This window comes from Osmia lignaria, chromosome 1 (genome assembly GCF_051020975.1).
Source record: "Osmia lignaria lignaria isolate PbOS001 chromosome 1, iyOsmLign1, whole genome shotgun sequence".
Lineage (NCBI taxonomy): Eukaryota > Metazoa > Arthropoda > Insecta > Hymenoptera > Megachilidae > Osmia > Osmia lignaria.
Genome location: NC_135032.1, coordinates 11,232,328 through 11,256,617, shown reverse-complemented (window position 1 = coordinate 11,256,617; position 24,290 = coordinate 11,232,328). Strand labels below are relative to the sequence as shown.

Below are 24,290 nucleotides of genomic sequence, written 5' to 3'. Positions count from 1 at the left end.
AGATTCAGAACTCGCGAACGTGTACAGGCGTAAACGATTTTGATTGTTCTAAAAGCTGGTCCAAAGGGGATGCTCGCTAAGATACAAGTGGACAACTTTCAACGTAGATGGTATATAAGCAAACTGTATTTTCTTCTCTTCTTTTTTTTTATTATACAGGGGTGGATTCCAATCGATGAATATGTGTAGAACTCGTATGTATCTATATACAAGTGTATTTTGTGTAGATGTGTTACTTATGTATTAATATTGGGCACGAAAATGAGAATCAATATCGTCAATTTTATTTCTTATCAGTAATTATATTATTTAATTATTATTCTCTGAGAAAATGCAGAAAGAACGGGCTTCGAAAAATTGAAAAATTCTGAAAATTGCAAAAAATTATTTGCAATAGAATAAATTTAAAATTGAAATACAAGTAAACGTAATTTAAAAAAAATTACAATGAATTTTTCCATACAATTTTCTATCCAAAAAGCAAACAATGGAAAAAAATACTCGTTTCAAAATGACGATTTTTTGTTCGTATTTCCGTGCCCGGCAGCAATCACCGGAAGTCAATGTATAATCGTGTCGTCGTAGTGTTGAAACGTGTCCCTCGTTCAAAGATGCGTGAACGAAAGGCAAAGAGAGCACAGCCTGAAGGGTGGTTGGGCAGAAGGCCAGAGGGTGTGTATAAGAGATCTAACAGAAACAGGGTGAATATTGCGAGCGGAAGGCGAGAGATCTGCAAGTGAGACACAGGAGGCGGTGCAGTGACGGCAGAACACGGGTCTCTGTGCTCCCCTACACACCAAAATCTTTACTTTTGTGTGTTTCATAGCTGTCTTTCATTCGTTTTTTTAATCGAGTCTTTCTGCTTGTCTCAATGTCGATTTGAGTGAACCTGAAATTAAGTGATTAGTATTCAACCTGCTGAAACGACTCTCATAAAATATGTTGGCATCCTTAAATCTATAATTATTTACAAAACTAACTCTAAATTAATTAATTACCCCATTCAGTGTATAAATAAATTTCAAAGAATTGCAGTCGTTACAGCAGATTTCAGGACACAAATACACAACATAAAACAGGCCGTAATTGGATCAAAGAACATCCTGGAACAAGAATGGTTCTCGCGTCACCGGAAAAGCTCGTATATGGACGAGAGTTCCTTTGATCCAATGTCCGGTCCTGGAGGATCTGGTGCAGACAGTAGGCGAGATGTGCCGAGGATCATTACTGAAGAACAATCGATATATATCGCATGTGACGACAGCTGTCTGGTGAACATTCCATTGCTGTCCTGTGTAAAACGTTTGTATATATATATACCTTAATGAATACATATATATATTGTCGTAGGCGACAGTTTGCCGCGTGTGTGATGACGATCGAAACGCATTGATCTCTATCGATAGAACGGTCATGGATGAGTGATCGTGACAAACGACCATAGTCCAAACTGAAATGGAACTGGATCAGCGATTTTTCCAAGCAACTTTCTCGTTTGAGTTTCACTGACAAGATATGAAAAGATCAAACGATATTGGAAGGTTAGAAAAAATATTAGAAAACTTTTATTATGGATTTTTTATATCTGAAGTGGTTATTTTTAGCAATTCTTTTGGAAATAAAAATTAATAGAAATTAATAGAAAATCTTCCAAATAGAAATGCTTTTTCAAATTTTAGTTATGATTGAACCACATTGAAGTTATAAGAACTTTCAAAAATTCGAAGTCAAAATCGTTTTCATCCTTTTCGATGATCCATTTCCAACCTGGAGCAAACGTGAATGACCGGTTTAATGGAATACGTTACGAGTAGAATTTAATATCGCTCGATCACCGACGCATCAATCACGAGAATGATTGAATCGAAACGTGATCGGAATTTCAGCACGCTCGAGCTCGAAAGGTCTTTTGACTTTATAAACTATCCTTGATCGTAGTAATTATGATAGAAATCCTCTAGCGTACTTGCACAGAGATTTATTAGTTGGGAAAGGTATAAATTTGAATAAAAGTTACTTGTAGGTGGTCGCAACGACACAACAGACGGATTAAAAAGCAACGTCAATCGTTGTTTGAAAGGTCGGATTTTTGTTGGCAACCGGGGCTAAGTGTAATTTAAAATTCAAAGTATTATAGTCAGATTTTGTAACTCGGGCCCCGAGCAAGAAAATCAAGGTAAAAACTTGCCTCGGATGTAATTGCTACGGCCACGTAATTAGGGGAACCGGGATTCATTTAGTGTGCTTTGATATTCATAAAGGAAGTTAATTCAATTTGCTTCGACCTGTACTTTAGCCTGAAATATTAAAAAGGAGGTTGTAACGGAGAAACTTTGAATACTTCAAAAATATTATTTCATGGTGTGCAAATAGCATTTGCTGAATATATATCTGAAACATTCTTTTTAGAGATAGCTTGTCTAAATTAAAAACTTTTTTTAATTTCATAATTGCATGGAAATTTTAATTTCAGGGAATCTAAATTTAATTTATTGAACACAGAGTTGGAGCTTTAGTTTTTATACATTTCAATTTCGAAATGATGAGAAACCATAAATTAAATGACAAAATAATTTTAAAACTGAAATAGTATCAAAAGAATTTGTCATTTATAAACAAATAAAAAAATGATTAGATTTAAATAAATAATTCGACAAATTCGACAGTGACATTATAACACCATAGAAATCCCCATAAATCAGAGTAGAGTAACCAGTACCAGCAGCTCTATCCTACGACAGCATCCAATAACTCGTCGCGACGGAATCCGGAGATCAAGAGCGGAAACGCAGGATTTAGTCGCGTCCTCGAGGAAAGGAACGAGGATGTTAGCTCGTCCTTGCTATTAACTCGTTTTTACAGTGTACACGAGACACGACACGAGACTGTAATCCGATTTACCCATGAAGTACAAAGATACACACGATCTCGACGAGTATCTCACTATCTGTCAGAGAAACACGAGACGGAAGTAAAGGGGTAAATACGGATTAACCAACGAATAAATTGTTAATGTTAATCAAAGTGACTGGCTAAAGAGTCATTTTTGAATGATCTATGATTTACTAACAGCTTGAAATTTAAATTAGAATCGTTAAGATATCAGAGTGGTGATACGTTGGTAAAAATCTTTACGATCTTTGTAAAACGCGTTCTTTCCACGTTTTACACTCGATTCACGACTCTTCAAGAACGATGGCTTATCTTGCAAACGAGCACGATGCTGTCATTGGAAATTCATGGCCTTTTGACGCTATCGGTGGGTGTTTTATGGGGGTACATACTGAAACTCGTTCGACTGGAAACGTTCGAGTGTAAACTCTTGAAGAGGATGAATTTGTTAAAATTAACATTAAACAGTTTGTTGAGGCATAAGGATGAATTAAATAGGTATATTGATTTTAGGTGAGAAAATAATTTTAAATATATTTTATAAATTTTTATAAATTTTCAAAATATCAATTTTTCATATGAATATTAATTATCAAGTCTCTCCTCGCACAGTCTGCAATAAAACATAATGAAACGTTCTATGAAATTGAAAATTAGCTAAAACAAAATTAAAAGCGCGAGTTCCGTGAATGTTACACGTACACGGTGGAAAAATTTCAATAGTCACTTTCGCACGAACACTTTACCGAAAAACTTGTCGCATAAAAGTTCGAAACAGCATGGTGTTACCATCGATTGCTGTCTGTAATCGAATAACACGGTCGACCGTGTGCTGCCTGACGGTTTCGCAAAATATGAAAGTATTTTAAAGTACCCGTAGAAAATTAAACGAAATTGTTTTTACAAAACTGGCGCACGACGAACTCGGTGGAAAAACGTATCGCTAAAACATTTATGACAACGACATTTAAAGTTCCCGTCTGGTCGCAGTAATTGAATGGCGATGTAGCGAGCGTGTAGTATCAAAGTATTTTTCAAGCCACCTGTGTGCATATTTATCGATACTGTTGTTTTGAAAACGATAAAACGAAAAGAATGTGGTACCATTTTTTGGAATTATCAACTAAGCAAAATTGGAACATAGGAATTTCAGTCAAACATGAAGGGTTCATCTTTTAAATTTTATTATGGATGATATTTTAGAAATTTCGAGGAATCAAAATTAAAGATGTTTCATGTTCGTTCTGACGTCTATTGTGAATGCAAACTGCAAGATGCATTAGAGGAACATTAGTATTCGTAGCTGTGATGCGTAGCTACGTGATATGCCGTATGCCACGATACACAAACGTCAAAGGACCTTGCCTCTCTATAGATACGATGTAACATTACGTGAACGTGTGTAATCACTGCCAGTTGGTACAGTTGTATACGTATATTTTGACATGTGTTACACAATCGTGAAAGCCGTATCAGTCAAACTGAATAGGGTAATCGTTATTGCGCGAAATTTGATGGACTGCTGCTAGTGCGAAATCAGAGCCGTGTACGATATCGTGGACCCACTAACATTTGTCACATGAATTCTTGTTAAACCAGCCCTTAATTCGTATCGCAACACGTGTTGTTTGATTTTGACACGTTGAAGGGTGATTTGTGATCATTCGGTTTCTTCCAGATAGTGTTATCATAAATTTATTAAATATATTTATTCAAGTTTTGATACATTCAAAAATATGATATAAAACCCGACCTCATAAAACAATAATTGACGTAAAATGAATTGTTATTGATATCACATTGATTTGAAACCGATATTGAGGTATTCGTGAAGGTGGATTATAAAAATGTATAGAAGTGAACAATACAATGAAGAAATCTAAATGATCGATAGGTGATTAAACTTTTAACATCTCGACATGGCCAGAAAGCCGCGGGCTGTACTCGAACAAAGCAAGAATCCATTGAGATCGAAGCCTTTTGAAAGACGAAAAACGGGGGAAAACGAAGAATACCTACGTTTCGACCAGAGGCAGTTTAAAAGCTTTCATACGGATATCAAAAGGAACCCGGGAAATAACGTCCACGACAATGGAGAAACTCACCGTCATCCTATCGTTGAATCTACCAACTTCCAAGGTATAATACAGCAAATACATTGTCAGTCACTCTAAGCCAACACCTTAAATAACTTCTTCCTTTGAAAACTTTCAGCAGAAGTCCATGGAAATCCTGCTTTGCAGAATGATACGTATCGAACAATTAAAATCGAGAAACATTGAAAATTATTTTTTAATTGATCATTTTATTAAAATAGGCATTGATAGTTTTATTAATATAAATATTAATTTTTCAAGCTTTCAATTATTTTTTAATTGATCATTTTATTAAAATAGGCATTGATAGTTTTATTAATATAAATATTAATTTTTCAAGCTTTGAATCATTTTGTTTTTTTCTATTATTCAAACAATTATAAATAACATCTGCCATTCATTAGATAGCAATTAATTAAATACTTGAAATACATAGAACATTTTTATCTAAAGATAAAAGAATATTGAAATCTGAAAATAGAAGAAGCTACGTGCTCTCTATTTCAATCGTTGCTCCCCTAACATAAGTCTATAAATCCTCTCAGACAAAAGACCTTTTCCATAAAAGATTACCTTTCGAGCCGGTTGCCGCCGATTTCGTTTCGTTCAATATTTCAATTCCTGCCTCGAGGACGATGAAATGAGATGAACCGATCATGACGATGCGGTCATCGAGACACGTTATTGTCGCGGCTGTTAAATCTTCCATAAAATCGATGATCAGCTGCTATTAATAAAATAATGAAACGAATCAAAGCACTGACCTCGAGGAAGTCCTTCACGGTGGTATCGACGACCATCAATGGTCGTTCAATCAAGTGTACCACGCCGTTCTTCACCGGGATATTCGCTTTGACTATTTCCGCCAGTACCACTCCGGTTGGGTGGCCAGAATTGTCCACCATGGTATTGGATTGCACGTAGACTGAAAATGAGATAAGAATGTTTAGAAAATCGGAGGTCACGTTTTGGCAAAATTTAATATTTCTTTATCGTAGTTCCATTATTATAAAAATCACAAATTTTTAAATTATACTGGCAATTATACTCAACATTTGAAGGTAAATAAAATAATTCTTCTCATAAAATTCTATTCGCAATTAAAAATCATTAGGTGTTTTTATTTCTAATTATCATATGGGAATACAGCCATTTATTTTGCTTCTTTGTGAAAATGATTTAATTTGAAATAGCTTAGAAACTTTTGAGCTAATCTCATGAAACGTATGTTTACTTGTTTATTGATTTTATTGGATTTATGATTGTTGACGCTTACCTTTATCATGAACCTTGAGGAAACTAACGGTGACTTTGACATTATCGCCGAAGGCAAGGGTTTCATAAGGTACATTAGCAGGTGTTGGGGTTGTGAAGAGGACGTGGTTGGGTATCACGTGGCCATCAATTACCACGCGGTCAACCTTGTCCGGTCTTAGCGATGGCTGTGGAAGAACAAAAGAAAATTTATATGAGAAAGGATGTTGCAATGGTACAAAACTGCTGCATTAATCTCAATTTAAAATTATGGGACCACTTTGTTCAAAATTATTCTTTATGATAGTAGCAACATTACATTTTCTTTTCAGTAAGATATAGTTACACGTGTGATTCGTATATACTATTTTTTATAAGTATTTAAAATAAGAATTCTACGAATCCCCAATTGAACAAGTTTCCATTAGGTAAAATTCTTGCATAAATTCAACTTGCCTATTGATCGAGTTTCCAACCAGACGGTTTCTTTTCTAAACGTAAATACATATACGTTCTCCTTTCTCAGTTTTCCTTTTGAACGTGTTTTTAATTGAAAAAAACTCACGAATGCCCGAATTTTCGATTCTACATACTTCGAATTATTCGACTTTCTGACTGAACGAGCTTCTGCTGTGCGGATTCTGCATTTCATGCTTCCCTGATTGCATAGGTTCGCGATTGATATGATCCTCGATGATAGGGATTCCTTTCTCTGGGAATTCTGGGATGTATGGATCCACTCTACCTTCAATTTTGAAATCCTATACATTCTGGTATATGGATACATTCTGGTTTCGGACAATGCATGATTAAGTTTCCTTTTAATAACTTGATCTTCTAATCTCACAAATCAATAATTAAAAATGTTAAACATGCTTCTCTGAAAATTAATTATTTTAAGTTTTTATGTATTTGTGTATTTTTGAACGATAAGTGTTAATGTGCCTTTACATATTGATAGATCATATTACCACAAATCCGCTAATGTATAGATTTGCCTAGGTAAAGGTCATTTCGTCGTAAACGATGAATCCTGCACGAATTGATTCCCGATTCGTGATAAGGCACGACCAAACTGTTAACCGTGGTGTACTCGCGTGACAAAGATAAAACGTGTCTGTTCACCACGATCAAGATTCTAAGGATTCGTGCAGATAACTTGTTAACACTTTTGCTATGACGATACTGGGTAAAAAATATTGATGTTGTGTGATGGAACAAGTCATAAATTTACAAGCTATAAATTGTTTTATGGCAGATATGCTTTATGGCAGTTTAAGCACATGATATGCTGAATTATTATCTATGATAAGGAGTTCAACCCCCATCAAGGGGTGAATAAAAAAATCTATTAAACTTCTATTAAGGGTGTTTAAGCTTATATCCTTCCTTCTTTTAAGATAAATGTTTGAAAAGGGGGATGATTAATAAAAATAAATTAAATTTGATACAAAAATTTTTAATTCATAAGTGAAGAATATTTATTACTATAATTTTTACAAAAATATTTAAAAGATGAGCTCACCTCTACTCTTAAACTGTTTGTAACTTTCTAATTCAATTTTGTTTTCCTCAAAACTAGTTCCCCACCTCCCTTATCTTTTTTCTTCATCCTTGTATCCATTTCCCTGAGGAAACCAAAGAAAATAGAATCACCCTTACAAGAGGTACAAAATTGTCTGTGTACAAAAAATCTCTTTGCTCTTCTTTCTTGTTAGAAAATATCAGATTGTATCATCAAGAAGAGCAATCTTATTTTCTTGGTCATAAGAATTTCAGGTAAATATCATTTCAATTCGAACGTGCAAACATATCCTTTTTCACCTCTCAGTTGTTGAACTTTCAATGTATCCCAGGTATCGTGTAGACTTTATTTTCCGCCCCATCCCTTGGATTCTGTTTCAGCTAATTCTGAATGCAGCCTGCAAGCTGTACGTGCCTCCGAGGTTAGCGAAATTATTCACGATATCATGTAAGATGTAATCACGTAACGTGGCTACAGACGAAACGATTTCGTTGCTCTTGTTTTTCTTCTATCCCGTCTTCGCTGCGAGAAAATTGCTCACGCCAACGGGCGAAGAAATAAAAATTTCGTTGCTTCCCTTATTCAACCGCATTTTCTATCCATTCGCTCGAATTAGAAAGCACGGGTTAATAATTAATTGTCGCATGTCTGAAACATCTCTCTGTTCAATGATTATTTGTTCCTTTTTTCATTCATTATTAGTGGGTATGAACTGCTTTAAAGTCGGACTTTCTAACAACCTAATGTCGAGAGTCATAACTATTATCTGCATTAATCTTTCTTTTATCATCTGACTTTCGCAAGAGAAGTTGTGTATCGGTTAATTGGAAGGTTAATTTTCTTCCGTGAGTCATCGGTGTAGTTTCGAGATTTAATATAGATAGAAGGTGAAAAGTAGCTGAATAATTCTCTCCGACATGGTGATAAAGCTATCACGAAAGCGTTTGTGACTCGACAAAAACTCATAAGTCTATTCATCTTAATGTCATAAATTCGAACGAATTAAAGATCCACAAAAGAAATGCTAGTAGCTTATAGTAGTTTCTTATATTTAATATTCACTATATGAAATCGAACATCCTATAGTTTTTTTCGATATTGAAAGAATTTTATCGAAGAAAATTCCACTATATAGATCACTGTCTCGGAAAATAGAAAAATTCACTTTCATTTCATTCCTTCAACTATAATCATTCCCACCAACAGTGTTAAAAACAACGTTCACTTCGCCAAGTGTTTTCCCATTGATTTTCCAGCGAGCTTTCTCAGCGGAGGTTCGTTTTCGAAAAACACAAAGGCCATTCGCCAGAGCGTTTTCTCTGGCCGTTATTAATTCCAGCGTTCTTTCTTCCGGGTGGTAATGGCCGCGTTGACGACCACACATTCGTACCAAGAGAGCTCCTGTTCCTTACATCCCAGCATTGAGGCATCGACGTCGTTCGATTGGAAAAGCCCTGACGACGTGCTGTACCGAGTGCTTTTCGATACGGTTCGATCGTTCTCACCGTGAAACGGAACGAGCCTTTTCAGGCCCGAAACTCGATTCTGCCCTTTTCCTTTTAAACTAGTCTACACACACACACACACCTATCCTCCACCCTAGCTACACATTGTACAATCAAGCTACGAATGCGTTATCCGATATCCTGGATGGAAAATTCTAGGAAACCGCTGGTTGATTTTTGTTAAAAATGTATTTCCAATTTTTGGATGAAAATAATTGGTAATTTTCAGTCCATCTTAAACGTAATCGATCAGAATTTGTCACTTCTCATGACGAGTTGCTAGTTTCTGAATCTTTCAAGGGCTTTGCAACAGAGGATATTAAGATCCTTTCGGGATGATCGATAAGGGAGGATCGCTAAGGAGCTTACCTTGAAACCCTCCTCAACGGGGATGAGAAAAGTGTAACGTCCGTCTGCCTTGAAGACTTCTTCCTTCTTCTCCTTGACGATCCGCTGTCGGAAGGTGCTACAAAAAAAAAGAATTGCACTCGTTAATTGGTTGGAATGTCTTGACCATACGGCAAATCTCATAGTACAATGACACCATTTCAAAAAAAATGACTATTGTAAATAATCAGCAGATCTAGATTGTTAGAAATTAGTATTGAAACTTTTCTTTCTGATTCACTGTTATTCGTTCCAACTTTACTCGTTTCTAACAAATTGAAAATTGATAAATTTACGGAGAGTAAGAAGAGAAATGAATATAGAGGGGAGAAGCAGGAAACGTTCTATCAGAAAAATTGTGAAAGGGGTATATTGAGAAAGTTCTGTCGGGTGTTCGTGTTTCACGTTGCAGAAACAAAGGGGGGAGGGGACTGTGTACAGGTGCGAACGGTAAATGAAATGCAGCGAAGCTTAAAGAAGTTTCGGAAGGGCGAAGCTAATTCACTCAAGTTTTACTTGCTCGGATGGCAAGCTCCACGCCGGTCCTGCTTTTAAATATCGATAAAGACTTGACAAAGTGAGCATCGAAGTTACTTAAGAAACAACTAAGAAACTTGCTTCCATCTACATCTTCCAGCGAATTTGAACGGATTTCGTGGCTGTGTTTTACTCTGAAAGTTGACGCGTAAGAAACGAGAACGAGGCAAAAATTGTTTTTAATAAGTCGAAGTAATAAGAAACGATAAATAAGAAGTTGCTGTTCAGTATTGAATATATTTCAAGTGAGAATTATTGGAAATTTGTATAGAAATAATTTATTTTACTTGGTAACGATAGGTAAATGTATATTATATTTATTTAAAATATAATAATTAGAGTCATTAACAATTTTTCATTAGGAATAATAATCGAAAATTTATTATGTATTTTTTAATATTCATTCTTTGTTTCTGATACGAGATAATAATATTGTTGTTAATGAAACGTACTGAAAAATCATTTCATAAAACTTTGTTATAGAATATTCATTACTGGAAAACAATAACACGAGCTTTAACGATGGCTTCTAATAAAGTTCAATTAAAACCTGACTGTCCATGGTCATATTTCAATTGTTGCAAGATAACAATGAAAAACGACTTCTTGGTAATGAAAAATAAAAATTCTAACAATGGAAAATGAAAAATAATGTGACTGCGAACTCAAACATTATTTTATTATTTGAAATAGCTGCGTTTGTTATTAAGGGCACTTTTATTTTTTTTTTTTTAATTTCACACAAAGATAATATTGCTAGTGAATATTCCAGGGCAAAACATTTTGTCGATGAATTTTATAGAATTAATTTCTATTTTTAATAATGCAAGAAAAAATGTATTAATTATTACTTACCGAACACGATGCACACCCAAGTCGAGATTTTCGCTCTGATTTAGAAATTCGAAAGCATTTGGATTATAAATTGGCATTTCTGCAGAATTTACACGTACAGGTTCGAGCACCTCGTTTATTATATGCAAAACCTGAAACAGAAAAAAATAATATGTGTTAGCGTTTCTAGGGTACCATTTTCTATTTTTATTAATTTCATGATATTTTCATCACTATTATTGAATTATTTCTATATTCAACACAGGAGATTCTATAACCGAAATTCCCTGAACATACATAGAAAACTTTTAACCAGCACTTTTTTCATATAACAATAAATAACGTAATAATACGCGAAGTTTCTCCATTTCATCCTACAATCGATATTGAAAATGCGTGTTTATGAGAGGATCAGTCGTACGGTATCAAATGACTCGATTTGCAGTTCATATGGATCAGATTTTTCGGTTCTCCATGGAGTACGCTTAAATTTCCATTGCAATTTCTCGCGTGACCCGACAATTGACACGCGAATTTTCGGACGGAACTTTGATATACGATATCATTTACTCAGTTTACTTTGAAAAATAAACTCGTCCAATGGATAAAAGCTAATTTATTGGATAAATGAATTTATCGTTCTGAGCCAATTTCAATCTTCTTCGATTAATAACGCCGTTCATTATTGATTAATCAAGAACAAAGCTATTAATTTTAGCTCATATTTACTTAGGATCATTTTGCTGTCTAATTAGGTGTGGTATTTAATTAGTCAATAATTAACGTCATATTAATGTTTGATGAAAAATAGAAAAAAATTCATTCTTATGAAAAGAAAATCATAAAATTCGTTTAATTTTAAACAATAATTTATGTCAGCTACAAAAACACGCCAATTTTTGTAAATATTTTTTAATTTAATTTAAAAAGTAGGGATCTAGAAAGGAAGTCCAACTACACTAGGCGATAGAGCAAAGCATTTTCTTCCAAGAAGCATCAAGGAAAGCTACAAATTTTTTAATTAAATTTCTAATGAACCGAAGGTAATGAAAAAACCAGGTCTGCAAATTCATATTAAACCCATAAAATGTGTAAGAAACGCTTATTAAACTTGCAGCTTCTAATACCTATGTGTCTAATAATTCTATTCAGAGCAGTGGAAACTTAACACCTTAACTATTGCTCTTAGGTAAAATAAATTAGCACCACAGTAATCGATACAACGTTACATCCAAATTAAAAGAGAAATCATATTTATTAATATTATAAGAAAATTGTAAGAATACCAGAAGATTATTGCATGTTTAATTATAATACATGGTTAAGTGAAGATCCTCCCTTTTTTTCGGGAAAAAATTCTCTGGAATCGAGTTTCAACATGTACGTTCGCTTTAAACAGACTCTTGGTGATCCGAAGAAATCGCAAAGCGAGCGATACAAGCGTGACGATGGTGCTCGTGGCAAAGATACAGTAAGACAAACGACGTAGCTGAGCAAACGGGGACACGAAACGATGGAAGAAGAAGATTAAGCGAAGACAAGAGGAAAAACGGACACGAAGGAACTTGGTCCGGGTATTTATTCTGCGGCGAGAAACGCAACTATTTCATGGGTGTCGAGTCGGATACCGGTGGAACACAACGTGCACCGGGATGCATTCCCACTCCACGGCTCTTCCACCCTCATTGGAAAAGGTGCATTGCCATTTACTATCCAGCAGTACGCGACTCGAACGTCCCACCGCTATTTATCCGCTTTTCTTCACGATCACCGTGATCCTTTCTTTTATCTCGACGAGGATTCTTCTTCTGCTCGATAACGCCGTTTTGTTCTCTTACGAGGTCGACGTACGCGACGATAGGAACAGAAGAATGGTGGACTGTGAATGGCTCCGGTACAAGCGTGCATTCTACCAGGCAAATGATTTTAGACAGAGAATTATTTCTTCAGGAGGGAATTTATAATAGGAAATAGGAAATTGTGTTCTCTTATTGCAATTAAAGGTATTCTAATGAGAGAATATTAAAAATTGGTTGTTTTTTTGATTCAGGAATATTAAGTTTTGAAAAATTAGACTGGGAAGGGGGTGGCTCCTAATTGTCTATTTCTCTTATCTATAAATTAAATTTCTGTTGGAAAATATCAATATTTGTGCGAGATACAATTTTTTTAAAACGTCTGTTCATATGTAGATATATATATAGGGGTGGTATTTACAATTCGACCATTTTGGATTTTATAAAACAGACAAACAAGTTTTTGATACAAAAAGTCATTCCTTTTCAATATAGCTTTTTTTTATTTTGTTGAAAATTGACAATGAAACAAAGCTTTGGAGGTTTTTCACAATTTTTCATTCCAGCACTTCCAATTTACTCCATTTTTATGTACTTTAATATTTACTGTTTCGCCAAATATCATTTATTTGAAATATTATTTTAATTGTTCGAGATGATTTTTGCAACCAACCGCTTGATTTATCTCCACTATTAGAATATTAAATTTAATAAAACAGACAAAAATTGCTATGGCTAAAATGGCCATATTCTTGTTTCCTCCGTGAAGTTAGCCTCCCAACCGATAAATGAAACTTTCATCGAAACCAATCGAATTTCCTCGTGCTCAACCGCTTTCTTTCTTCTTTTTCCCTATATTTATTTCTCTAAATCGAGCTATATAAGGTAAGCTACCGAATGCATCGGTACACGGAAGATACACAAAGGAACGGTGGCAGTAAATCGCGAAAGCAAAACGAGAACATGCCGATTGCAGTTTATAAACCGTTCTGCGTCGAAACATTTTCCTTTCCTTTCCCGGGGCATGCGAAAAGCTACGCATCGGTGTTCAATAAAGAAAAGAAGGCTAGAGAGATTGTGTATGATAACAAAGAAAATGAAAAAGACACAGCAAACGAAGAGGGGTGGAAGAGAGCATTCCATTTATTCAGCGAGGACACGGTGCGAGAGGAGGATTCAACAGTGGCAGGATGAGAACGAAGGGAAAAAAAAAAAGATCGATTCGCGTTTGTATGCTAGAGTGGCTTCCTAGAAATGAATCGTTTCGCTTTCCTGCAATCGGGGGACGAACAAACTTCCTCTGTTTCTTTGACGGCCATTTATCTTGCTTGCAGGACACGAGTCATTGGGGGAGGAAATCGAAGCCTTGGAACGAATCCTCGATCGCTTGATAGCGGGATCCTAACAATATTAGACAAAAATATCAGAGGAAGACGGTGACTTCCGTATTAGGGTCCATTTTTATTAGAGGGATCAATTTGGTCATACAGGGTGGCGAATTTGAAATGTTGCGAATATTAAAGTTATAGCATTTTTCAAATTATGTTATTACAAATGGAATATATTCTGAAAGATAGATCCTTCTTCGGTGCCATTTTAGCCGGAACAGGTTATATTCTTTCCACTGAATTTTACACGGGAATCGTTTACGTGTACCAGAGTACTCGTACCCGAAGCACGACGCGTCTTCAGGGTGAATTTCTTTGGACAACGAGGGTATACGTCTTTTAAGGGAGACGCTGCTATTTCACTCGGCGCGGTTAAGAAATGGCTCGACACAGAACCACTGTAAAATTAAAGACACGATAAAAATGTGTCGTCGCGTTCCTTGCTTGTTTACTCTTTTATCCTGATATTTTCGACGGGAATATAAAGTTTCTGAGGAAGGGAGATAACGTAAAGATGAGTTAGAGGGTGAATTTCTCACGAGGGTAAAAGGAACCGGGAGATTGAATTACAATGGGAACTCGAACCAAATGCTTGGCCATTTTCTCTTTTTTCGAAGGGTCATTATAATAGGATGAGAGGTTTAATGGAAATAGAATTTTGTTTATTTTAAAATATTGATACTGCAAGATCTATTTATTTTTATAATCATTGCCACTCAAAATATTTTGTAAAATTATTCAATTCTTCGACTCCTAAATTGCATGCATTATCAAAGTGAAATAAAATTAATTAGAGCAACAAGTTTATAGAATTATATCAAACTCGATGAAATCACTGAGCGAAATTAACCACACCGGTGGGTTTGTTACGGACAGAAACAATTTCAAAATTAGAACGCTAATAGATCTCATGAAGCTAAATTATAACTACCAATAATTTCGATGAACAGTTGGTATTCACAAAATATTATTACTGTTAAAGTCACACGAATATTATTGTAAATTAATATCATATTATTGAATCCAATTTCCAAACGATTAATTATCTAATTACATATTTGATTATTAATAAATTTAACATTTTTGGAGAATAAATATATTAGTGACACTCATAAAATAATTATTCTATATATTGTTGTCTCTAGATGATTTTCAATAAAAATTTGAAAATTAAAAAATACCCAATTTTTCAGAAAGAACTACAATTCCTAGAATTGTTTTCCTTTTTTACAAATAATGAAACATAAGAGAAAAAGTCAAAGCATTTCTCCAAGAGGTCGTTAATTCGAAGTTCAGCCCATTCTGGCCACCGTCTTGGGGCCAAAGTCACGTTTACACCCTCGAGTGCGGCCATTAATAAAAACAGGCGAATGGTTCGTTATGGCTATTCGTAATTAATTGTGTTCCCGCTGGTTCCTGGAGGACCCGTAAATTAACGAATTCTAAGTTAGTGGGCTGGAATTTTATAGTGGTTTCCGGTGTCTTTGTCATTTGCTTCTTAATTTAACTACCTCCATATTTTCCTAAAAAAGGAAATAAATTTAAATTCATTTTTACAAAAAAATAATATCCTTTTCTCATTCAATTTACTTTAATTCTAAATTTTTACAGATCAACGTAATAATTTCATATAAAATTTTGCTATTCTTCTTTTTATTTATTTTTCTAACATATATTTCTTTTCAGGTCACACCGGAAATTCATTCGCTGTTCCACTTCCGAAACCGTACCGAAATACGAATAAGGCCAGGAGTAAGTGATACAAGTAAGTAGTACGAAAGCTTTTTAATTCACCTCTGTCAATCGAACACGTGCAAAACTCATGACGAGATATAGACGCGCGAATTGAGAACATAAAGTGCACATTCAATTCCGCTCGATTACTATAAAGTTCTTCTCGGTCCCGTATGTCGGTGCTGTAAGCGATCCTAGGGTGGTTAGGGTGTGGCGTCCAGACACCATGGCGCCGTTTCCCATCTCCTTTTCTTCCTCCCCTTTTGATGAGCAACGATCTTACGCGAGATTAAAATCAGACCGACTGACCTCTTTTATTCTTTATTAGAAAAATCGGATTGCTACGTTTATGGGGTTTATATGGGACGTTATTAACCCTCACATACTGAACGGTGTCACAAGCAGCAGGTACTGTATTAAGACTTTTATTTTAGAAACATAATATTATCATAAAATAAACATATAATTAATTTCAGGTATGGAAAAATTTTAATTAATTTTTGGAAAATTTATTTAGATTTTGAATTTTTACAACTTAAAAATTACAGAAAAATAAATTATTTACAAAGCTTTTCCCTAAATAGAGAAACTAATAATTTCGCACGAATGCCCACCCTTATGTCACTCGAAGATTCATCGAACGGAGCCACAGAGGGGTGAGCGATATTCACCCCTTAGGAGCTGGCGTCATTTTTATTTTATCAGACCGACTATCGCGCTCGTTTTCCTTCCCCACATGTTCAGCCATTTCTCTTTCATCTATTACTGACTTCTTGGTTTCCCAGTACGCTCGTGCACCCTCGTGCTTCTCCTTTTTTCTTCCCGCCAGCATGCTGTTGGAAACTCGCTTCTTCAGTCCCGTAGCGGCGTGCATTTTTTAACAAGCCGTAACGCGACCCTGTTTTGTCTACCGGCTCAGGACAGATTCGGCTGGCGGCATTTACGCCAGGAAAATCTCGGCTTTATTTCGTTCCAAATCGAGTTACCGCGAAGCCAACTTCCTTGATACTTTTCCCTTCTTGTCCCATAGCATTCACGGCCTCCTGGGAGAAGTTTCTCTACAGGCTGCCGGAGTGTCTCGTAAAAGGAAATTGCGCCATGAAGGGAACTAGCTGCGCGACCGCGAAAACCAGCCTCCGAGACGCCAGCCGTCGCGACGCGCGTCCCTTTCAGTGTTCCAGTAATCGTAAGATTTAATTTCTCGTTGATTAATTTATGATAAACTGCTCCTGTTGAAATATCTTTATGCATGTCTATTACTAATCGCATATTTCTTTATTGAATTTTATTTTATCTTTTCTTTTGAAATAATTAACAATATTAAATTTTTAATTTTAAATATTATTTTCCACAAAATCAATGATATTTAATTTATGAAATTAAAAAAAATTGAAAACCCCTGTATTCTATCCTTTCATAGGACATTGAATTATTCTGATTTTTCGCCCAACAATAGCAAGGAAGCTTTAAATTGTCTGGTGCTCGTAACTCGTAGTAATACTCAATCGATTTAACGATGAAATATTCCCAGCGTTTCGTATTCATTTTACGCAAATACGGCATATATTTTACATATCTATCGAATTGAAAGCGGATATGTGAGCATTATTCCCATACAACGTATTAGCCCGGCACAGACAACCACATTTTGTATTCGATTATACTGGATCGAGCTGAAAGTTGAATTTCCCTTCCGACAGAAATATCCTTTTAAAAAGGAACATTGTCTATCGTTGACGTTTCCTTCGTCTTTTGACTAAACATTTATTCTATTCGAGCAATGTAATGAATACAGATTGATCATAAATTTAAATTGAAATGCTGGAGACATGTTCAATTTTCAGCTAATGGTAATTTCAAATTTATTTCAACCCTTCATTCTATAATTTTTTAAATTAAAAAAGTATATATTTTTGAATTATGTTAGTAACAATAATAAGAAAATAGAATTTTTTAAATTTATTTAAAGAAAAATACTATAAATTTTAAAATCGGATAAAGAATATTATGATAATATAATTATCATTTAAATAGGATCATGAATTTATTACAAAGCTGATATTAGTATTCATCATTCATTGCAAAAATAGGCTGAATAAAAACGATTTTAACTTATAGCAAAAAGGACATTTCTCACCCTTTGCCTCATTTGATTTCACTTAATCAAATATTTTCTAAGGGAATTATTAATCCCCCATTTGCACTCGAGGTCAGTTTTCAATACTTGTTATTTCATTCGATAATATCGTCGCATTTTAGCCTTCCATTCGAACAACGTTTTATCACTTTATTTGCATACGGAAATTAGAATGGCTTTTATAGGAGTAAAAAAACAAGGACGAACGCTTGCTGTGAATCATATTTCTGCATCAGAACGGGGCTTTCGAAATTCAAACAATAACCAAGCGTGTAATAATTCTCATAGTGATTAAAATTCAACGGGAAGCAAAATACATTTTATTCGGTATAAAATTCGAGGGGAACAACACGTTTTTCAGATCAACAAACACGTTGCATGGAGAGTAAAATTAGGATTCGTTGAAATCTATTTATCAATTATACTATAAAAAATATATCAATCTTTCTTTTACAAAGAAATGTTATTCAGGTAATACTTGAATAAAATCAATGAAGAACCTTTAATTCAATATCCAAAACTAAAACTTTGGAGTCCAAAATCCAGAACCTAAACTCCAAATTCCAGAATCCAAAACCCAGAGTTCAAATTCAAACTCCAATGTTGAAAGTTCAAAGTCCAGAGTTTAGTATTTAGAGTTTAGTGACCCCTGCAAGTTTTAGCACCCAATTATCTTTCCTCCTCATCATCGATATCAAACGCGATCCAATGTACCCTTCGAAGCATATCACACCTCGAAGATGGTTCGAATAAAATTCTATTGATCGAACGTATTCGATCGAATCTTCACACGCAGTTTCGTCAGGAAACTATCCAGCAAGTATTCACCCTCATCACTGACTGATTTTCAATTTACCCTTGGACGGTCGAGTCGCTTTCAACCCTGCTACCCTTTCAACCCGTTCGTCTTCCCTCCTACCATTTTTTCTCTCCATTAACCGTAACTCTTTTGGCGATTCGTGGCTAATGGGTCGGTGCAGTTATTCGGACTGGAATTTCTTTAAATTGTTAAGAAACAGGGACGAGGTCGAATGGTTCGCTGCCCGAGGCAGCACGTGGAGGAAACGCGTTCCAGCAGCATTTAATGAGTTCAAAAGCCCGCGAGCTTTCCAGATTAAAAACCTCCACGGCTTTCCGACCTCGACGTTACCTATGCCTCAAGATACTTTTTTTCCACCCTCGTGTGTGGTTTATCGTGAAATTCCTCGTTTGACGACATCTTTGGATGGACATTCATGAGAAGAAAATATAGAGCGTTTAACAAAATTAAAAATATTTAATTGAAAAAAATGAGGAAGATTACAATGTTCTAATTTTATATCGTAATTAAAAATTAATTTTCAATATATTTAATAATTCATATTATAGTGTACTGGGGTGTTCTCGTATGTTTATTTATTTCTTCTAAATTTATTACCATTTATCTCAACTTTATTCGTGAAAATAATGATAGACATTTAGTTAATCAATCGTTTCATCCCTGACCATCAGTTTTTTCATTACCCGTTTTCTACTATCGCCTCGTGAAATTAGTGCACCGTTTCTCCGGTGGATTTTTAGATTCATGGATAATCTCCCGTCCCGTACTATCGTTTCTTCTCCGACACGGCCCGTTTATCCCGGGATTCTCCCCCGTTGAATAACGAAGCCTGCAGGAATTTCCTCGGAGTATTTTTTCGCCGGGAATCGTCCGGCGTGTGATGTAGTTCGCAACGAGATCGTAAACGTTAACGGTGCCGGGACTATGTCAGTTATTACGTAGCCGCCGCGTTGATCTCGTGTTCCTCCGAGGATATACTTCCGTTGAAACGCGAGAACGTAACTGCCAGGCGGTTTAAATAAGCCGGAAAATATTTTTATACGATTCCAACGCTGTCTGCTGGTAGCCCGTTAACTGCTGTATCCCCTTAATATTCCTAGCCTTCCATGTTGATGCTCGTTTCATTTCTGCGAATTTAATCCAACCCAATTTCAACCTCTTTTTTCGTTTTTTAAATAGAGAGGACAACAAGGGTGTAATATTATTATAATAGGTTCTTTGGAATAGAAAATTATTTATTAATTATTATTCTATTAAGTTATTGAGTTATGATGAAATTAAAATTTATTTTATTTTATTATTGAATTCTAATTAAAAATTTAGAATTTTCTCCACCATAATTAATAAAAATTATTTCTCACTTGGAAATCCAAAAAATACTTGAGTTATAGCAAATATGTAATTCTAGGGGGGTAAATACACCCTTAGGTTGCGATGAGAGAATTAAAAGAGGAAGGGTTGTAATTTTCAAAATTATTATAGAATATTTATCAGTGTAAATTGTTGCAGATTATTACACAAGTCGATCTTTATCGCTGTAACAACATCTGAAACGTGACTGAATAAAAAAAGAGATGCACATATCGAAACGAGTTAATCAGTCGAACGGGAAAGAAAGTTTCGGGTTCAGCTTGATCGAGAAAACGTAGTTTCGGTGAGTTCAGCGAATCGGAATGTAAAAAGTTATTCGATTAGCCCACTTTTGTCTACATTAATTATGATCCGATACTCTAGTGCTGTACGAACAAGTAGGAAGTATCGGCCGCGATAGAACTTCTCCGTTAAGTGGATGAGAAAAGTTTCTCTAATACCGGCGCGAGGCGGAACAAGAGACGGGCAGAGGGAAAGAAGAACGAGAGGAAAGATAGGAAGATTGATCTACGAACGAGAGCGTTGAAGAGATTAGCCGAAGATTGGCTCCGCTCCGCGATTTTCATCAATGATGATACTTGCTGAAAGATTAAAGGATTCGTTTGGCGAATTGAAACGAGGTCCACGTTCGTCTGGAAAAGCGATGAGGATGTTGAACACATTGAGAACACAAAAAAGGGTGAAATGGTATTAAAAATGTTTATTCCATTGCTCTTGCTTCTTAATTAAATTTTTTCGAATTTTCAGCTCAAAAGATTTTTAATAAATTTTAGGCTTTAATTTGATGTAATACAACAGGTATTTTGCAGTAGCAAAATTTCAAGGAGCTATAAATATTAACAAACAATTATTTTTAATCAATTTTAAGCTTTATTTAATGTAATAAAATACAATAGGTATTTGTACATTTCAAAATCAGTCATTTAACATACAATAATTTAATATTTTTCAGATATTTTCCATTTTTTAAATTTCCAATTTTCAGTTTAGAGCCCTTATAGATAAGAAAAATCTTTTTCTGATAAAAAGAAGCACGTTCGATAAGTTTATCAATATCCATCAATGCAACGAACTGCACAGCATTAAAATCTCGTTAAAAGAGGAGTACGAGGTGTATAAGTATATCGTATGAACTTCTTAAGCACATTTTCCAGGAAATCACGTTTGGAACACCGGAAGTCGTGTTCACGCAAAGCAGTACGTAATTGCTAGGGAGATTAAGCTCGTAAAAAGGTAATTTGCTATTAAATTAACCGCGACCACTGAACGAACCAAGTGAAATTCATTAGAGTCCCCAGAGAGATTTACTGTCGTTTTTCGTTCATTTAATCAAGGCCACCTGAATCAAATTTGCGAATTAACACTCACCTGAGTTTTCACATCGCCACCGACTGTAACCTTCGATTGAAAATTGCTTCGTTCTACGATGATCTTTGCGTTATTTATGTAAACGTCCTCGCCGTGTGTGCCTGATCTCCTGGTGACCCATAAGGGTGGATTACCCTCAAGCTCTGATGAGATTGAGTCTCCTAGGTTCTCGATTGTCTTTGGGAAGTTTGCTGAAAACAGAGAAGAAAATCTTTTCATTTTTTATTTATTAATATTGGGTTAAGTTTAATTTTGAAATTTAATTTCTTAATTTAAGAAATTTAGATATTTAGGAACTTAGGAATTTGGAAACTTAGGAATTTGGAAATTTAGAAGTTTAAAAATTTAAACATTTTAATATTTATTATTCTAACCACCCATAAGTATCAACGCTATAATTATTAAGGGTACAAATAATTAATCTTCAAATTTTTCCACCTTCTACAATAATGCCTTTCAATTATTCTTTTTTTCCAAATTTGAGACACAGCAACACCTCAGTCATCAACGTTCCCATAACAGGCACTTAGTCAAAAAGAAACACGAGTTACATAAAATGAAGTAACTCGAAGCGCAAAGGGTTAAAATCCACAGCAGCGGCTCTTTGAAGCTTTCAGCAAAGAACAGCAGGCGTTTCAACGAAACAGGAACCGATTCTTCGTGGCGTTCGTAATGAGAGCTATTGTGTTGTTTCTCCTGTCGCGACGGTTCTTCTCCTTTTCTGGTGAGATTGAATCTTCTCTCTGTTGGATGCAAAACGCTATCTATGCTATCGCGCTTCCAGCAGCAGACAGCGACTGGAAAAAAGCTTAGGATTACGAGGACATTCCAGCCGGTAACGAGATAATAAAGAGACCAGCTTTGTAGCTTCGCGAACAACTCTTCCTTTTTTTTTTTCTTTCACTCCACCCACGTCGGTTTTTCCTTTTAGTTTAAGCTTCACCTTTTTCCTGCGTTTCTATTGTTCCGCGCTGCTTGTTCTCCGTTGTGGTTTGGAAAATAAAATTCTTTGCCCGGCGACGTGCTCGTTGGTCGGATTTTTACGTTTCGGTTTTTGGCAGTGATGCGGGAGGAAGTAATACGTTTGACGCTGTACATCGGTGTAAACTTTTGTTTCTTTTAGTTTCTACGATTCTTTTTTGGGTACACGGTTTTCGTTTTACGGTGTCGTTTTGTGGAAGAACACAATGACGTTGATCTCTTTGCTATTCAATTTTTTGTGTTCTATAGGATGCTCGTTGTTAGATGGTTAAACGAGAAACAGTTTTGAATATTGCGAAGAACAATATGATTTAATAAAAGAATTTTCATTTGTTAAAAATTAATTGTAAGTATAAATGGGATAGGAGGAAGATTGAAAAATTACAAATTTATTGCGATAAAGGAAATGATTTATTAAAAGTTTGAAAAATATCAGTGCAATAAACTGCACGAATGGACGAAACAATAAGAACAAGACTAGAATGAATAAAAATGTGCGCGTTAATCATTCACAATGACAAACGCCAGGTACAACGATCGAAAAATCCAGACAAATACGTTCCATTTAGCGATCAATAGCTCCCTTGATCTCTGCATCGTTTTGTCCCCGACGTCCCTTTCAACGAAGGCGGATGATTAAGTCGTCGATCGAATCCCATTTATTTTCGACGATGGAACCCCTTGGGGCACAGGTGCGATGGCCGACCACAAAACGAGAACATTCGTACAAAGCTGCTTGGCGCGATCGATTTATATTCCCTGGCCAAAAAACCGTTTTCCCTTGGCCGGTTGAAAGCAGACTTCCCGTCCCGAATAATCTGGCCTCCGGTGCCGATTGCACGGACAGTTTACACAAACCAACGTCGACTCTGGTAGGGATGTATTTCAATACATTTGCCGAGGGGACCGGCATCTTGTTTGGACACTTCTTTAAATCAATTACGAGTTTCTGGCAGTCAAGTTCGCTGTGCAAGTAGATCAGGTCCGTGGAAAGTTGGACGGAACAAGCCTCGAACCGCGAAATGCAGCATCAAACTCTCGGTTTCCGGATTGTTTGTTCGGCCTCGACGAATTCAATCGGCGCATTTGCGATTCAGATGATGATCGTGCTAGCTTACGCTCGTGAAATTCGAATATCGCGATCGAAATGCTGGACGGTACGTTCGATTTTGAAAATTCTACCCTCGCTCAGGATTATTCGCTGACTAGGAACATTTTTGTTCCGACGTCCGACGAACCAATTGATTCCGATTCAATTTCATTCGCTGTGATTCCTTTATTTCTAATGTGATCAAACATTAAATTCAATGATTCTTTTCGTAAATTAATAATAATAGCTTCTGATATAGTGTATTATGGTAAATCGCAAGGTACAAATTTTAATTACATAAACTCTGGTTATTGAATTATTAAATAAGTCTTAATGGAATATTAGAATTGATCATACTTTAAATTATAATGATTTAATATATGATTTAATTTGTACCTTGCATACATGCTCTTAATAAAATATTAAAAATTGTCTCTTGAATGATAGACAATTGAGATAACTTAAATTTTATTTTAAATTTTGTTTCATTTTACTTTCTAAACCTTAAACTACTCCTTCAGATATTGTCATTTCAATAAATAAAGCCATTTCATTTGAATATTTGAGCATGTTAC

At 35.4% G+C, this 24,290-nt stretch overlaps 2 protein-coding genes across 16 annotated transcripts in view; one reads left to right on the top strand and one right to left on the bottom strand.

Moving 5' to 3' along the window:
- Positions 1-21,649, top strand: part of LOC143305350 (uncharacterized) — a 100,534-nt gene extending 78,885 nt beyond the window's left edge. For 3 of the 12 annotated variants that reach the window (XM_076688640.1, XM_076688492.1, XM_076688583.1), the window contains exons 3-5: positions 14,161-14,262; positions 15,901-15,979; positions 16,277-16,339. In XM_076688640.1, coding sequence (XP_076544755.1) covers positions 14,161-14,262; positions 15,901-15,958 — 160 coding nt within the window. In that variant the 3' untranslated portion in view covers positions 15,959-15,979; positions 16,277-16,339. Of the gene's footprint in view, positions 1-4,226; positions 5,032-14,160; positions 14,263-15,900; positions 15,980-16,276; positions 16,357-20,414; positions 20,560-20,639 lie in introns of those variants that run through there. The other 9 variants (XM_076688561.1, XM_076688542.1, XM_076688568.1 and 6 more) reach the window with 6 other exon arrangements.
- Fas1 (fasciclin 1 Fas1 domain-containing) overlaps positions 1-24,290 on the bottom strand; it is a 215,207-nt gene that overhangs the window by 35,532 nt on the left and 155,385 nt on the right. For all 4 annotated transcript variants that reach the window (XM_034328174.2, XM_076688194.1, XM_076688167.1 and 1 more), the window contains exons 3-7: positions 21,645-21,835; positions 11,052-11,182; positions 9,642-9,738; positions 6,265-6,430; positions 5,753-5,913 (exon numbers count right to left, since the gene is read on the bottom strand). In XM_034328174.2, coding sequence (XP_034184065.2) covers positions 5,753-5,913; positions 6,265-6,430; positions 9,642-9,738; positions 11,052-11,182; positions 21,645-21,835 — 746 coding nt within the window. The remainder of the gene's footprint in view (positions 1-5,752; positions 5,914-6,264; positions 6,431-9,641; positions 9,739-11,051; positions 11,183-21,644; positions 21,836-24,290) is intronic.